Genomic DNA, 18,661 nt, shown 5'->3' on the forward strand with positions numbered 1-18,661 from the left:
AGCAAATGAAAACTGCAAATCAATCCATGATAAATGCTTTTGATACAGTGATGAGTATTTTAGTGCTGCTGAAGTATTAATGCAAGGTCATATTCATTAAAATCTAATGTGCTGATGGTATTTTTCCTATTACAAGTGTAGAAGACTTAATTACTTAGAGATCATTGGTCTTGATATTATTTCTAAGACAGGAAAAGATATTTGAAGTTCAGCTATGTCAGTGTTATACCAGCACAGCATTTAACAAAACTGTGTTCAAGACCTATTTCACAGTTTGATTTAGAGATGAGATAATAAAATCTATTGAATATCTTGGATAATCTAGAATCTTATAAAGGTGTTAAAGCTAGATATAAATGCAGCCAGATGGTGGTATCCAAAACGCCCAGAACTACACTTGCATTATTATGCCTTATATTTAAGAAATACACACACTGTAATCCATGCAACTTTGTTCATAGCACTGTTGACTGCATAATGCATTAATGAAACAATTATAGGTTGATGTTTTTAAGTGAAAAAAAAAATATGCACTAAACTTAAAGACCTGAGTTGTTCAGATTTTTACTGCATAAGATAGCCTGTTCGTCTTGAAAATCCACTCCGGGGATAAGGAATTGACTGGATAGCTGCACTTGAAGAGTTGTGCTCAACAGCTAGTCCAAGTAGAGATCAATGACAAGTAGCATTCCTCGGGGGCTGATATTGGGACCAGTGATGTTCAACATCTTTGTTGGTGACAAGGACAATGAGGTTGAGTGCACTCTCAGCAAGATTGCTGATGACACCAAGCTGTGTGGAGCAGTCAACATGCTGGAGAGAAGAGATGCCATCCAGAGGGATGCTGACAGGCTTGAGAAGTGTGCTTCTGTAAACTTCATGAAGTTCAAGGCCAAGTGCAAGGTTCTGTACCTGGGTCAGGGCAATCTCAAGCACAAACATAGAATGGGCAGAGAAAGAATTGAGAGAAACCCTGTAGATCAAGATTTGGAAGGTTTGGTGGATGAGCGGTTCAATATTGTGAGCTGGCAATATATACACTTGCAGCCCAGAAAGGCAACCATATCCTAGACTGCCACAAAAGAAGTGTAACCAGTGGGTTGAGGGAGTTGATTCTCTCCTTCTACTTTGCTCTCATGAGACTCCACCTGGAGTACTGTGCTTGATTTTGGAGTCCTCAGCACCGGAAGGACATGGATCTGTTAGACCGAGTCTAGAGGAAGGCCACAATGATGATCAGAGGGCTGGAGCACCTCCCATACAAGGACAGGCTGCAAGATCCTGGAGAAGGCTCCAGGGAGATGTTATAGCAGCCTTCCAGTACTCATCGGGGTCCTTCGAGGGAGCCTATAGGAAAGCTTGAAAGGAACTTTTTACAAGAGTATGTAGTGAAAGGACAACGAGTGACGGTTTTAAACTGAAAGAGGTTAGATTTATATTAGATATAAGGAAGAAAATCTACCCTCTGAAGATGGTGAAACACTGGAACAGGTCGCCCAGAGAAGTTGTTGTTGCCCCATCACTGGAGGTCTTCAAGGCTAGGTTGTATGAGGCTTTCAGCAACCTCATCTAGTGGAAGCTGCTCCTGCCCATGGCAGGGGGCTTGGAACTACATGGTCTTTAAGGTCACTCCCAATTTAAACCATTCTATGTTTATATGATTCTATGAAGATCAGGAGAAACGTGGCAATTAATTGAAGCTACATTGAATTTTTAATTCTGTTCCTTCTGTTGCTTCCGTTTACTAAATAAACTATAGTAAAATTTTGATTAGGATTTGAGCTAGGATCTTGGTTTTTCAATACATAACTTTGGCAAGGAATAAACTTAAAAGGGTGAGGAAAAAACGTAATAAAACCTCGCTTGTATTTTAAAACAGGAAGAGCAACATCTTGAAGGGTTTTTTCACTTTAATTTTTCATTATACAGTTCTCATTGAGATATGTTTAATCATTTCTTCTCTTTCATACAGAGAACCTAATGAAAAGACGGAGGTGGTTTTGAAAGAAAAATTCAAATACTTTTTGTTTAGCAACACTGTTTGACAACTGAGGTAATGAATCTTCTCTTTGTTTGTCTCGGGTATATGTGATCAAAGGTCAAGATTCTTTTAACATATGAATAGAATTGAACTGGTAGATGATATCTGCCATATTCATCATATAGACAGATACACTATCAACTCAGTGGTAAGAGTATTAATTCTTTAGAGGACATATCACATTAAATACATTCTGATTAGCTTATGATATCTCAAACTGCTTAGGCTCAGCTGGAAGTATAATAATTAATTTTAATAAATAAGAAAGTTTTTGTTATTGTTATTGAGGTCAGTTTTGTTGTAAGAGAAAGCTCACTAAACCAAAAGAATAAAACTTCTAAGATACATTATTGTGATTTTGTTGTTTGTATTATGTAGCCTTACTGAGCTTTATACTATATCATAGCTCTAAAGAATGAAACGTAATCTTCCTCCTTCATCCAGAGCAATTCCTTATGCTGAACTTGAAGGAAATTCTCTTTATCTATTGGATATACACTCCTTTCATGCTACTGTCTGGAACAGTAATTTTAGAAGGGGAGGAGAAACAGAGTACACCGTGGTAAAGAGATAGAAAGTTGGGAAGATTGCATAAGACTGAGTGCTTATTTTCCATCTGGAAAAAACCCTGATAGCTTTCCAAGCAGAGAGCTTAAGAAGGTGAGGTATATCTTGAAGTTAAGCTGAATCCTTCCCATGTTTTCCTGGTCTTAGCATTGCTGTAACAGGACACCACTGGAACAATATGTTAGGATCAAAGTTTAAGGATTGGTTAAGAGTCAAAGTTTCTTAACCAGGATAAAATTCTAGAGTTTTACACTGATTTTCCATAAATAAAAAACTAATACATAAAATTTTGACAGTTAGCAAATCATTTAAAAACTTACTTATTAAGCAGATGTGATAATGGAAAGTGATATTTTGAATTATTCTAATAGCTTTAACAATGACTCTCAGGAGGCTTATTAATGGCACTTATACATCTAATTCTCCATATATTCTGCTGACACTTTTCTTATGTCTTTCTGAAACTACTTGGCACAAGATACAACTTTTGATAAGTGCCTTATCAAAAATGGTGCCCCTTTTAGGATAGAAATGCAAATTGCAAGAGACTTGAAAAAGTTGTGTGATTACAGCTGTCATATTCAGCAATTCCTCCACTATTCTTTTGGTTTTAATGGTATATTAGAAAGGGAAAATGACAGAGGTTTCATCCGCTGTCAATAAATAACTATTGGGATTTTTTTTTAAGGAAGAAATATTTCGGTTCTCTTAATAAATACTTCACTGTCATCCAGAAACAACCATCTTCTGTTGACAGAGTGTTTATTATAGAGCGAACACTCTGCACATTGTCTTTGCAGAATAACCAATTGTGTTTCTGTAGGATAAGGTTCTCTGGTAATGAAACTATCAACTAACACATCTAAGATTGGGTTCTAAATGGTATGCTTTCTTTTTCCTTAAATAAACAGAATAATCTATCAATTCAATTTGTCTTTCAAAGACTGAAAAAGTAAGAATTAAATGTTTTCTGTCAATAGCTTGAGTTTGAATTAGGGACCTAAATTCAAATGTCTTGTTTTACTAGAAGTCTTCACATTTCTCAGTAAATGCTAGTGGATTTTGTAAGGTAGATATGTCTCTGTTCTTCTAACAGAATCTCTTCCTGAAGCAGACAGGAAAACCTCAGATTTGTCAGTCAAATAAAATGTCAAAATACCCTTAATTCGATACTCCAGTTGACTGTAACTTGGCAAGAAGGAATGATATATGTTTCATTAGGATTTTGGGGCAAAAATTCCTTTTAAATCTGGTATATTAAGAATATACTTACATGTATTTGTGTGCTTATTTGAGGATTTCAGTGTTTATTTACTGATTTTATAAAAACAGAGGTAAGCAGAGAAAATTTTTACTTCTGTTTTAACGTCTCTTTCCACTATTGCAAGCTTTTCTAAATAAAAACACTGTAGCATATTAATTGCAGGACACAGCATAAAATTAAATCAGTTCAAAATATATTCACAGCATTATGGAGAAATTTAAGTTATTCTATTTTTTTGTAGAGGAAAGATAAATAATTCAAGTCTGATGAGACCAGTTTAATGCAGTTTATTCAATGAATACTTTTCCATTTCCTTCCTTCCCTCCCCACCTCCATGGTTTTGTAGGGTCTTATTTTCAAATGTCTAGAGCATGTTACAGTTCACTAAAGAAAGCACATATGTAAGGTTTTGACCTTTTTTTCAATACATTAAAAAAAACTCTGCCACATATAAAGCCGAATTTCAACTATTCACTTGAAAATTATAATTCAAGATTTAATAAGAAAAGTTACTCCTTATCACACTCCAATGAAAATTAGTGTTCATGACATTTTAAAAACTGAGAAAAATACAATAGCATCTTCCTTTGTGATTCATGTTGAAAGAAAATATTTTCAGTGTTATCTTCGTACTGGCATATACTTCTATGTGAAGACTTGTACGAAAGCACCATGTTAGTACCTGTATTTATTCATTCCGTCTTCACATGTGGCTCCATGTTGGCACTGGTTTACTTCACAGTCATTAATATTCTCCAGGCATGTTTGTCCTGTCCATCCAAGAGCACAGACACAGTGAGATCTCTGTCCTTCTTCATCGTAGAAGCAGCTACCTCCATTTGCACATACCTGAAGATGAGAAGTACAAATACACGAAGAGTTTTTTCTCTACATGTTAGCTTTTTTTTTCCAAACATGTTAACTGAATGATCCATTGGTACGAATTATGGTCACTTAATGTTTCGGTGTTGTAATATTAAATATTGTATATAAGTAAATCAATATATCATTCATTTTTTAATTGTAAACAGGCATTTATGATTCAGTTTAACAGTGTCATTCTTGTAACTGACCTCAAAATGTGCTTATTTTAGGAGGGATGATTGTGCACCGACTGTTATTTTTCCAGTGAAAGAGCAAACCAACCGTTTCTGTGTCTCAAATCCAGGTATAATTTAATGAATTAGTGTTTATAAGAAAAAAACAAGGATTATTTTTTTAAAAAAAATTTTAGCCATGATTCTGTTTCACAACCTATCCTAGAATCTTTTTTATTTCAAAATAAATATATTACATTTATGCTCTGGGAAGACCAGAGTCTTCTTTCTTTTCAACATGCAAATATTGAAAAATTAATAAACCTAGACTGGAATGGCATTTTTTCTTTTAGATTTTATTTGCTAGTGTTACTTACTCAAACATTATCTCCTGCTTTCTTCAAAAATTACAAGAAGTTCTAGGTTGGAATGAACAGTTCTTCATTCTACTTTTATGGTCCTGCTTAATTTTCATACAAATTTTACCAGTGCAAAAACGGATAACTACATTTTTATTTTTTATGCAGTTAAGACCTCTCCTCCTAATCAATTGGTTTCTAATGAAAATAGTGTCTAGAAGATGAGCTAATGCACTAGTACTTCAATTTGATGGAGTCTGAATCTCTTTGCAATGTCATTAAGATCTGTAATAATAACAGCTCTTTGCAGAAATCCTCTAATAGTCCTTACCTTTGATTAAGTTTTAAATTGACCTTAAAATTGAGAGATTTTTGCTATGATGTCAGTAGACTGTATTTTAGACTTGGGATCCTTTTTCAATAGGACAACTTCTTGAAGTAAAGCACTGTTCAATATAAATGCAAAATAAGAAAGCTTCTGCATCTAAGTTTGGAATTGTTCTCTTTTTTTGATTTTTTGTGTATCTCCTTTCTTTTTAATTGAAACATTCCTGGAAGACTTTGTCCTTGGGCTTACTATTTTCTCAAAGCTCAAGAAGGCTAAATAAGCTTATACTCAACCATTTAGAAAAAACCTTAGACAATTTAAGCAACATTTATATTTCAATGTGCCAAAATATAATAATCATTATGTTCTTATGTTGTTCTGATACTTTATACTGCAAAGAAAAGCATTAACCTTTAAGATGTTAGTGCAATCCAAAGCAGCGTTAAATTCAAAATAAAGCCATGGAAGATATTTTTAGCATCAAATTTAGTTAGCAGATTTCCCTATCAGATAGATTTTTATCTCTGCTGCAAATTTAATCCCCAATCAGTTTAAATATTGAAAACTGAGAGTTAGGACGATTTTATAAGAAATTAAGGCTAAATACATTTATTAATCTATTACAAAAGTCAAGCTAAAGAACTCTACATTGTAGTTTTCTAAGTTTTAAACCCACATTGCAGTCTTCTGAAGTCACTACAAAGATTTGTTTGTTACTTTATTATACAAGAAATACTTCTACATTAAAATAAATAAAGAAACTGAGTTTTGGAAAGAGCAGTATACTCTCATCGGTCGCCTTTTCCTTTTCCCCTGAGTAAATCTTCCCCATATTTAGAATTAAACACAAATCTTAGGATTTAATAGGTCATAAACAAGGACTCTACTGGTCAGTCTGATCATTATATTTCTGTGTATGACAAGTACTTTAAAACAAATCTGCCTTATTATGTACTCTTGATAAAAGCTTAAGAATTACTTCCTTCTAATATCAACCAGGAAATGTTATGACAGTAAGGAAAGGAGTCCTTAGATGGTTACATTTTATCCTTCTCCTTTATTGTCTCTATAGTAATTGATTGAAATGACTCTTCAATATGGCTCTCTTCTCTACATATCACTTATTGTCCATTATTTGAGATAAAACACTGAGTCTGAAGGATCTCACTCAGTGCAATCATTATTTCCCAGCATTTCTTCCATCTGACTTGTTCTCATATTCTCTGCAGTTTGAATGAAACTGTACTTTTTATATATTTATATACACACAGGCATGCATATATACATAAAATATTTTTTTTCCCAGGCACATATTTTTACTACAGCCTTCAGGCTATATTACGGTAAAATCAGTTATACCTGCATATTCGATATTTTCAAAAAGCATGATTTTATTTAATCTGCTCTATGTTCTTTCCTGGACTGGTTATACATTAAGCAAGCAGATTAAAAAATTCTCTTAAAACAAATAAGAAAACAAGAACCACTTTTCAAAATTTAAAAAAAAAAAAAGGAATTTCAAGAAACAGTTACTGAAAATTCCAGAAGAAATTATGAAAATAAAAAATGGAAAAGCATTATTAATGTTAAGGAGACACTGCTTAATTTAACTGTTGTAGATTTAACTTCTATCTACGTTGTAGATGCTATCAAACTGTGTCTTGTGCATCAAATGTTTAAAATCTTTAGATTGCCAAAATCTGAACCTGATGCCTTTCCTGGCCTTCATGACTTAGTTCTCCTAATTTAGGCAAACTCAGTTCCTTTTATTCAACTTTTCTACTCTGGCTCCTAAAAAGTAAGTATTAATTTTCCATTCTGTAAGCAAAGTAAGCATTGTGAAAGCAGTTTCTAAGATGCCACCTTTTAAGACAACTATACAGAAAATATATGTCTGCATAAGGCTATATTGGTCAGCTTCTGCTACACTATCTGCAATGCCTATTAGCACTAGCAATTGAAAAGGAATTGAATTTATTTTGGAGATTAATTTCATATAACAAACCATAAGTTCAAAAAATGTCACTTGCCTTTTGCGAATGTACACACTAAATTCCATCTTACCTTTCCAGTTCCTTTTTCCAACATGGTGTCAGATTTAGTTCTGTCATGTGTAATCTCTTCCACAATTCAGAAAGAAAATTTTGGGTGGAACTGGGTTCAGGTGAGGCTCTTGTAGAACACTACTATCTCCCTTGGACATTTTTCCAGGGAACTACTTGTAAAATAATTGAGTATAATCTTCTTTTTTTCTGTTTTACCTCAGGACAAAGCGAGTGTATTGTTTAACTATCTCACTTATGAGAATACTACATGAGGAGGTGACCTATTGCGTATTTTGTAAAAGCTTTTCACATTCGCTACTTCTGTTGTTGTAGAAAGAAAATAAAGCAGCTTGAAGTGATTCACTTCTGGCAATTTTTGGCTACCTAATCCTCCCCTTTATTTTTTTAACTTTCTTACAAATAAAATTTTTTCCAGAAACTTTAAACAGATTGATTTTAATTAATTTCCTTTAGATAACAAAAAATAGGCTTTATTTCTGAAGATATGAATATATATAACGACGTAAGATATAAAATAATTTGCTTTTTCCTACTTTTCCTCTCTTCACTAACCTGTGCAGGTTCTCAAAGATAAAAAACTAGTAATTTAAAGACAGCTTCCAACTCTTTTGTAAAGTTCCCCATAGTGATCTATGCTCAACATCTGGACACAACTTTAGTTCCTTAAAGATGTAGAAGACACTGAAAGGACATTTCTGAGATCGTTCAGTTCTTAACTGGTACAGGAGTTATTTTTAATAAATCAACTAAGTGTGTCTGTTTATGTTTTAAAACTGAAAACAGAATAAATATTTGAAAAGTAGCTTTTAATCCTATAATCCCTTTTGAAAAAAACAATGAATGTTGGCCAACATCTTGAAGTTTCCATTCTCCTACAATTTCAGATCATTTAATTGGGAATGGTACAAGAACATATGTTTTTGTCAGGCTGCTGACAGAATTATGAAAAACTAGTGTTTTGAGTAAAGCAATGAAATTGCTCAATAGCCACTTAGCCATAGCCACTAAAAGCAATCACATTTTTTAGCATCTTTCCACTTTTGTGGTTGTTCGGGTCACAGGTGGGCTTTTGAAGTGAACTGTCTCTCCAGGGATGTGGTGGAGTCTCCATCACTGAAAGTTTTTGATATGTGATTGGACAGGTTGTTAGTTAATCTCACCTGGGCTCTCCTGCCCACAAAAGGTTGGACTAGATGGTCTTTTTGGGGTCCCTTCCACCCTGGACTCTTCTGTGATTTACGATTCCGTGGTCTACACTTCATACATTGAAGTACAGTTGTTTGTTTTTCCTATTGCTCTTATCAATTGCCTATGAACTTCTGCTGATAAACCTACAGGGGCTTGTGACATACATCTTTAACTCTTGACATCTTCCTAAGTACATGAGGAAAGAAAAGGTGTTATAATACAGAGTGGCTAATTTTGGTCTTGTTGGAAGTCATTAACTTCAAGATGTCAAAAATTTGATTTATTTGAGGTCTAGAAAATTCTAGAATTTTGAACTGTAAAGGCAGATATCCTCTGTTTTAACACATTCGCATTTCTTTTTTTATATATTTGTTTTAAAATAAAATACAATTAAAATAATACTTGAAAAAAAATAATGTCTTGAGTGCTGTGCTGGGAAATAAAAAAAACCTGATACATTAATATCATTATGCATTTATGTAAAGATAAAAGAGCCCTGATGATTTAAATTTACTTTTTACACTGTTATTAAGGAAATATTAAAAATAGCAGCATTCCTTTCAGTCTGTTGTGTTGAATATACAGAGGCAAATCAATTCAGCATAACTAAGGTACTATTGGAAATGGAAAAGCAATGAAGGAAAGTAAGAACATATATTCATATATGTATTTCCGGCCACAAAAAATAAGTAAATAATTAAGTGCTGAATTATGGATTTTACTGAATAATAGAAGCCTTTAATTTCACATTATGATTCTTAAAAATTATGCAAATATTATCTTTTTATATAATGTCTTTATTATTTCCAAAAAGCAAATTATATTGTTTCAATGAGCTGCAGGCTAAGAAAACAAAAAAAAATCCAAATATAGCAATCCTTTATTTTAGATTCTATTCCCTTTCCTATAGAAAATCTACTAATTATTCATATTATGCTCAAATTACGTGTGTTATACATTGAGTCTCTAGATATACATGTATATATTAAATTATTTTTATTTCCCACTTTATATTTATGACGGTCTATGAAACGTTTGTATGAATAAATTGAATACGTTTGAAAGCTTTTAAGCAAATATTACAGTAAAATGTTTTAGTAGCTCCCATCAGCATCCTAGGCACACCATCACCTCCCATTCTAACTAGCCATAATGATTATTGCATCATTATGGTGTTATGCCATATACAGTAAATCTGCACTCAGTATGACGCTTTAAATCATAAAAATGTTAAAATTTACCAGATGCTGAACAATTTAAATATAAACCTTTGAGTCAATGAGTATTTTAGTGTTACATTTCATATTCATTGGTAAGTGCATACCCATGGACTTCAAGGTGACATAAACGTTGATTGCTTCTTTGTAGACACATTGCCTGCTCTGCATAGTATATTTTTATGGTGAGTATATTTCAATAAAAGAATTGATTAAGCCTTTGAAACACTGGTTATCGTGTTTGAGCAGCTGTTTTAAAGGGCTATATAGCATTGTGTACATAGCTTTAAAAATAACTATTGTAATTAAAAAAAAATGGAACAGTATTTTACTTTATCCCATATTGAAATCTCAGTAACTCAAGCACCTGGGTTTGTAGTCCTGCCTCATGTGAATGAATCCTACCCAAATCAGTAACTTAATTGAAGAGGTCACTAAAGGGATGGGAAAAGGGTACAGTAAATAAATTTCTTAAAGACATCTGGATATAAAGAAGATACTAATTTGGCCTAAGCATTGTCAGTGTTTTATTTAGGGATTTCTGGAATACTTTAAATGTAGAAAAATAAAATTCATTACTAAATTCCGCAAGGATTTAAGAGTAAATGTCAAGGAGAACTTTGATTTTTCTTAACTGCCTTTTCAGCTCTTGCATCGTAGTTAGTCTTGCTTTTGGAGTTTTTGTTGTTGTTTGGGGTTTTTTTTATTTATGTTTTTAATGGAAATGAAGTTTCTATCATTCTTTCTGTGAATTGATATACCATCAGCTTTCTTTCTAGTAACTTCTAAACGTGTGAAACATTCCAAGGAAATTTTAATTCAACATCTTACAAGTTTTACAATATAATAACAGAAAGTAAGGGACAGAAGGAGGTTAGAAGGAGAATATATCAAGAATGAGTACTGTGTTTAGGAAACCCGTGGGAAATGAGGCTTCCTCAGCTCACTGGTCCTAGAATAACTTGTTTGATTTCCCAAAAACACTGGGGGGAATATATCACTTTATCCTACCTCTGTGTTTCCAATACATGGTGATAAACATGTGTAATTAAATCCACGAGATTTATCCACACACAGTGCTCCTGGGGCACAGCTTATATTGTAGAAAAGGCAGCCTTCAACATCCACTTCACATCTTTCACCTTCAAACCCTGCACCACAAAGAGAATGTTTAATCACAGTTCATTCAGAATATTGACATTATGTCTGTTCAGGGTGTTAGCAGTTAACATCACTGTACTAGAGTAATTTGGTCATTTCATCTCCTAAACAAAGTAGGAAAGTGGGATTCTTCATAAAAATATTTATTGCATTCATTGAGATATATTGCTATTTTTATGTTGCTATTTCTTAAACTTAAATATTAGGGTAATATTGTCTTTATTCTTTTTAGAAAAAAACAGTAAATTTCCAATGACTCACCAATGGGGCAAATGCACTTAAAATGCTCTTCAGAGTCAACACATGTTCCTCCATTTTTACATGAATTCGACCCGCAATTATCAATTTGCACCTCACAGAATTCTCCTAAGGATGAAAGAAAAATCCTAAAAAATGTTAAGAATTAATATCATGTCCTTAAAAAAAAATCCAATGAGCCATGTTAGTAATCTTGACAAAATAACAATTGGTTTAAATAATAATTAATAATAATAATAATTAATAATAATTAAATAATAATTCTGGAACAGTAGTTAGAATTAAAAATACTTTAAGTTTCTAGAATCCTTTCTCTACATTTAAATATAAAAAAAAAACCCTGAGGACTTAAAAAAAGGTCAAAACAAATTCTTTCAGTGCATAAAAACAATTTTAGATGGGACTCAAATGGGGTTACAGACCTAAAGAGGGAGGATTTTCACTGAAAATACTTATCTGAAATGGAGGCTATACCTTTGCATTTTCTTCTGCTTTTTACTGCTGCATGAGTCTACCCTGATCTACACTCAATGCTTTTGATTCTACTACGTATATATTTCATTATGTCTTTTTTGGGCTCCATTCTCACTAGGAAAAATACTAGTTCACCTTTGTCTTGCCATCTAGCTGAAGACCGTTTTTAGTTCAAAAAGAAGAAGTTGCTCCAGGGGAGGTTCAGATTAGACATCAGGAAAAATTTCTTCACCAAAAGGAACTGGTAGAGGCTGCCCAGGAAGGTGGTTGAACCACCATCCCTGGAGGTATTTAAAAGACAAGTGGACGAAGTGCTTGGGGATACGATATAGTAGTAGACAGGTATGGTTGGACTTGGTGATCTCAAAGGTCTTTTCCAACCTAGGAATTATATAATTCTATGATTCTAAGTAACTTAACTTTTAACTGGACAGCTCTAAAAGAAATGTACTGAAGAGAAATATCTTTGTCAATGTGATGAGAGAATAAAGAAGACCATCAGCTTTACTATGAGTCTTGGAAAACCCATAGATCTGACAAAATAGAAAACACATTAAGCTTTTTCCTATTTATTTTGGTACTGAAAACAATATACTAAATTCTGTGTAAATGTTCCTGAGATTTTTTCCTTATTATTGGTGTGACATTGTTCCTTTTTGCATGATCTTTTCTTTTTTTATTATTTTTAATTTCCTCTTTCCGCAGCAGGAGTTCGGTAATTTTCTTTTTTTTTTTAATTTTACAAAAGCTAAAAAGTAGAAAAATGAAAATAAATTAATCTTTCCTGCTGAGAAAACTAGGAAAAAACTGAAGGAGTTTCGAAATCTTTCGAAGACGAAATTCTTTAATTAGAAAATATATTCTGTAAAACTTTATGTCAAAAGTTAGCATTCAAAATTCTTCATATAGAAAAAACCTCCCCAACTTCAAAGAATGAAATTAAATTTTTAATAAGTTCTCCTTTTGATCTAAAGCCAGAGACCTCAGGAGAACATGAATTAATAGTATAAAATTTGGTAAGGAAATTACTACGTCTCTGTTTCACCAAAGCTTTTCTGATAAAAAAAGCTTTCTGATTTTTTTTTTTTCTTTGTTCACTTTAGACCATTCCTAAGCATTGAGAAACATACGCTCTATCTTTTAATATGCTGGGATGGAGTGCCAAACTAAGACCTAAAGATCGCTTTTTATAGGTTTCTATAAATGTAAATAAGATTTAACTTGTTAAGGCCTTAATGCTGTGATCTGTTGGCCGGAAATCTCTATCTTAGGCCAACAGATCATGGAATCATAGAATCCCTGGGTTGGAAAACTTGAAATCAAGTCCAAACACACCTGCCCACTACCAAATCGTATCCCTAAGCACTTCATCTACCCATCTTTTAAATACCTCCAGGGATGGTGACTCAGTCACCTCCCTGGGCAGCCTCTGCCAGTGCTTGACTACACTTCAGTGAAGAAGTTTTTCCTGATGTCCAATCTGAGCCTCTGCTGACACAGCTCGAGGCTATTCCCTCTCATCCTATCATCTATCACCTGGGCAAGAACACCAACACCCACCTCGATACAATCTCCTTTCAGATTGCTGAACCATGTGTACAATCTCATGTATTTACACAGAAGTTGACCAGTATGTGGTATAGACTTTTAAAGTTTATTTTATCATCTTGCTGCTCAGCCAAAAATAACTCAGTATTAACATATATTGATTTTACAACAGCCAAGTGTTCGTTTTACTGTAAGTTATAAAGTTTACTGAGATAGAAATATTTTTACAGTAGTGTATTACTATAAAACTTTGAAAACAAAGAAAATGGGAAATTAGATACTTCTTGGTATTTATTATTATGGAATAATATATAATAATACACTGGCAACTACGGACAATTTACCATGCATTTACAAGACTTCCATTTGCTCACTTGTACCGACAGTTGTAGTAACTATATGTGTCTGGATCTCATGGGAGGTCCCATCACAATTACTACTTTAGAAAGCCATTCTATGAACCAGGATGAGAATTCTAAAATGTAAATTTATGTAATATTGATTGGCAAGAAGATATGCTAAAAAATAAATAGATGCTTTCATTTCACAATTAGCTGAGTGCATTGAATTTGCACTCTCCTAGGAAATGCTGGAGAGGTTTCACTTTTTTCTTAATGAAGTCTGGAAGGCAAAACTGGGGAAAAAAATCTGGGAATAAACTTCAACTCAATATGAATTTTGGATTAATTTTTTCTTTTTTATTCATGAAGGTGGAATTGTCCAAGAAATCCTTATGGATAAATATTATCATAATCAATCTGGCTAAAAGAATTATTTTGCTATAAGTCTGAAATCTTTATAACACAGTATCATTTAAGTGAACTTTATAACTTTTCCCTGCCACAATGAGGTCAAGAAAACCTAGTAACTCCAAACTGTTATAAAATTTATTAGAATCAGAATACTGCTGAGAAATGCATAATTTATAGTACCAAGATTTGATTAAGTGTTAAATGGATGTCAGGAGAGATCTCCACAGTAATCCACTTAGCTTTTAATGCCTAATTATCACTTCATAGTGAGTGAGGTTTGAATAGTTGAGAAATGCAATACTTAGAGAACTCAAGATTTTTGTGTGCAACTAAGCACATTATTTTTCTATCAGGAAGAAGTTCAGCACGTACAAGGAACAAAGGAAAAAATAAAGAAATTATACAACATAAAAGGGAGGGAAAATAATTTGATTAAGGAGTCTACTGTTGTACTGTTTATTTTTAAAAGCGATCTTATATATTTTTGTACCTAAACGTGTGTTCTTATAATCCTTCTAAGGTACAAACATAGTTTTATATAGATACCAGTAACAAGTACCCTTTGGTATTAAGGGTAACAAAAAGCACAAAAAGAAATAGTATTTAATATACAGTAAAGCCAACATAAGAAATAATTTCAGATAAAAAATAGAACTACAGCCCAATGAAGAAAAAGTGTAAAAGGATTTCAGCAGACATAAAGAAAGAATACAAAACAGTTTATAGAGAAATGTAGAAACTACCAGTAGGAACTTCATTTTCCTCACAGTGAAGGATTCTGTAACACTGTTCCCAACAATATCACTATGAAACCACTAACTTTAAGACCCAGAGGAGCAGGGAAAAGGGAAAGTACAATGTCCCCAAAAGGGGAGACACTACAAATTTTGTGAGTCCCAATTTAAAATGCATTTTTACTAATTTTCTGCAACTATTAGATGTGGCCCAATAATGATTAGATTTTAAACATTTCAGTTATGTTATCAATAAATTCTTGACTATATGCATATGCAAGCTATGCTTCTCCCTTGCCCGTAACCAAGATTCTGAGCCGGCGCTGGAGTTATATGTACTAGTAAGTCTAATTTTGCCAAATAACTTTCTGAAGGTCCTTATAAAGAATATAACTTGCAGTTGCCTTCCATATTGCAGAGTGTAGAAAAGTCAGTACTTCTGATAAGAGTGTTACATTTTTAACTGACCCAAACATTTTAGGATCTAAAATCAGAATTTGCATTCCTTAGGACTTCAGCTGCACTTGTAGCCGCTAGAGATAATTTTAACTTGATGTGATCTGGTTTTTGTATTTCTGCTCTCAATTTAATATTATCACTTTTTTTGCAGAAACTATGGAAGTAAAAACCACTATGCTAATAGAACATAAAGATATTCTACACCAAGCATTTCCCATTCTTTATTTTACATGGCAACAAGCTTATCAAACAAATTATGTTAAACGGTCTAATACTTTTCCTCAGTTCACAAGTACTGGGTTTGCATCATAACTTTTTTTTTTCTTGCCCTCTAAAATATAGTAATTTTATTAAGCTATAATTCAATTCTCTTTCTTTTTTTTTTTTTTTCTGGTTTTCAGCCTAGTTATGTTGTAACACTCAGTTTTATTTAGTGCATATGAGCATATATGCACACACAGACATACAGACCCATTACTTTTTGACCATTTAAATCAAGAAGCTAGTAGAAGCATTAGAAAAAAATGTGTTCTTTGGCAGGGCACGGGCAGTTAAAATTCACTTTCTGAAATATGTGCCTTTATATCCATGCTATTGCATTTTCAGGCCATGGAAAATTTTTAACTTTTGCAGCATGATTTGTCTCACCCTGAATTCTAAGTCCAAAAAAGGTCATATTGTTTTGGTCTTCTCACAGAGTGTCAAGTTTGGTACAGATATTTACACTGTAGGCACCTAAAAATTAGCCATGATTTATTCAGCTCCCACTAATTTTACATGTAATTCTTTTGAAGAACAAAAAATCCATATACAGTAATCTTTATTGGACCCACTAGAATTTGTAAAAGAGATTTTTCACTGTTTCTGAATATTTCCTTATATTCATTTGGAGTTATGTCAAACTTTGCAGTAAATTTATTCTTAGAGAAGTCTAGGTATAGTGATTAATCTTTATGTTCTTCAGAGTAGTTTCAGTGAATGAGAAAAAAAAAACCAAAAAACAGAAATAAAGGACTGATCTAACAATTCACACATGTAGGTGTTAAAAGAATCTGCCTGACTGTAACAACTCATATAGTTGAACAATCAATCTGAAATGACCTGGGTTTACCATTAGAATCTGAAAATTCTACTATAGGCTACATGAGAAATCTGTCTTTAATAAACTAGTTATCATAAATATGAGAAGATTTATTTAAAATCAATATACTTTTTTTTTTGTTCCTTTTAGAATAAAAGATAATTGTATACTGTTAAAACAAGAGTAGTCTTGACTCTCTCTTGCAGATAAATTTGAGAAATAGTAACATATAATTCATCCCACTGGTGGAGAGATTTCTACTGTAGATGGCTTCAGAATGCTTACAACTTTATAAACTCCATTGACCATAGATGGAGTGTAGACAACTTATTTAGACAGATTATTAACTTGCTAGAGAGACATTATACTGAATTCATTCATTTGTTGACTATCACTACATCTATCTCAATATTTAATGGAAAAAAAAAGAGTGCTATACCCATTTGAAATGGTAGTCAGCTTCAGAATGTACATATTTATCTACAGTAGTATTTGGAAAATAGTCTATGAATATTATTTGTAGTTTTAATGATAATTTCTCACTTACTTTACTTCCACAATTTTACGTACCTGCATTTTAGGTTTTTTTTTTTTCTCAAATCCCTGTGAAGGAGAGTTATTCTTCTGAGAGATAGGGCCTATATAAGGCAAGCTTTAGAAAAGTATGATATTATTAATGTTCTGATTAAGATCTAAAGGCAATAGTTTCCATTAGCTCAGGAAAAACAAGAATTTGTTGGGCTTGGAGATAACAGTTATAAGATTGGAACTCATCATTTACTAAATTGATTAGGTGAAAGATATTAGGCAGATTTACACCTTACAGCTAATCAGTGCTGCAGAAAAATATTTCTCCTCTTATGATAACAACCTAAGCCTTTTAAGATAGGCATACATGTCCTAATAAGTGAAGGCAGCCAAAGTGAAACAAATGTTCACCCAATATTGTCAGGGCTACAGAGAGTAAATGGATCCAAATTTTAACACAAATATTTTCCAGTTAAGATTACTATGCTTATCCTCAAATTTTATTGTCTAGCATCTTTTTATTTACATGAAGCTGGATTTAAAGCTTTTTGAAAAGGTCAAAAAGACTTCCAGTGCCCATAGTCAGATTGTGACTCAGCCCCACTGTCTGGTGCTGCATGAATTATAAACATGGTCACATATTCTCAAATGTTAAATATGCAGTTCTAATTTCACCTTCCCCTAGTTCAGAATAAAATTATTCATTCAAGAGCTCTTAGGAATAGTCCTTCCTTAAAGTTCCTCGGTAACTGTTGTTTTAGCACAAAGTCTTTTAGCCAAGTTGTTTTTCACAGAATGTCTTTAAATTTATTTGAGATGTACTTTATTAACCTTGGCTCTTCAATGAACTCATTATTCTGGAACATACAATTTGACTTTTGACCACTTCATAGATTATCTGTCTGTTCTCTTAGCCGCCTCCAGGATTTAGTTGGAAATTTGGCCTTAAAGATACAGCCCTTGGCAAAGTCTTATGTAGACCTCTTTTTCAAACAGTGTCTTATACACTCTCTGTGGGAAGGGGGGGAGGAGTATTTGTTTTGTTGCCACTCAGAGTGCCCTTCCTGTGTCTCACTGAAAAATCTTGTCCATAACCCCCATCCCCAAGATACTAGAAGAATATACAAAATATTTTCAGTGCCTGGAACAGCGCTGAGAAGGAGAAAAAAACTGTCTCTGGTTATGATAGATCATCAGCTTCATAAACTACTTCAAACAACTTATTCTGAAGGCTTTTTTGACTGAACTTACATAAAAAGCATGCTTCCCTCTTGTTTCTTATTGATGATGTGATGATTTTTTTAGGTGAAATACAACAATCTGAACGTACTCTATGTCTCCAGCTGCCCTTTGAAATACTTAAAGAAAGCTGCAAGTTCCTAGTTTCCCTTGTTACTTACAGCAGGTCTATATGGTGAGTAACGAGAATGAATAATGCACTGCTGTTCTCAATGGGAGGCTTGTGAAACTATCCATGTGGAAAAGACCTTAGATTCTCCCGGAAGAATAACCAAGGATAGAATAGACATCAATAAATGTAAAGTCAGAAAAGACAGGTAGGTGAAGCAAATCAGCGTAATCCTGGAAACACCTCCTGGA

General features: G+C 33.1%; 1 protein-coding gene across 3 annotated transcripts in view; it reads right to left on the reverse strand.

Moving 5' to 3' along the window:
* The window catches only part of EYS (eyes shut homolog), an 880,825-nt gene that overhangs the window by 684,427 nt on the left and 177,737 nt on the right, over positions 1 to 18,661 (reverse strand). For all 3 annotated transcript variants that reach the window (XM_054063979.1, XM_054063978.1, XM_054063977.1), the window contains exons 8-10: positions 11,490 to 11,594; positions 11,079 to 11,218; positions 4,555 to 4,721 (exon numbers count right to left, since the gene is read on the reverse strand). In XM_054063979.1, the coding sequence (XP_053919954.1) occupies positions 4,555 to 4,721; positions 11,079 to 11,218; positions 11,490 to 11,594 (412 nt within the window). The remainder of the gene's footprint in view (positions 1 to 4,554; positions 4,722 to 11,078; positions 11,219 to 11,489; positions 11,595 to 18,661) is intronic.

This window comes from Cuculus canorus, chromosome 3 (genome assembly GCF_017976375.1).
Source record: "Cuculus canorus isolate bCucCan1 chromosome 3, bCucCan1.pri, whole genome shotgun sequence".
Taxonomy (NCBI): domain Eukaryota; kingdom Metazoa; phylum Chordata; class Aves; order Cuculiformes; family Cuculidae; genus Cuculus; species Cuculus canorus.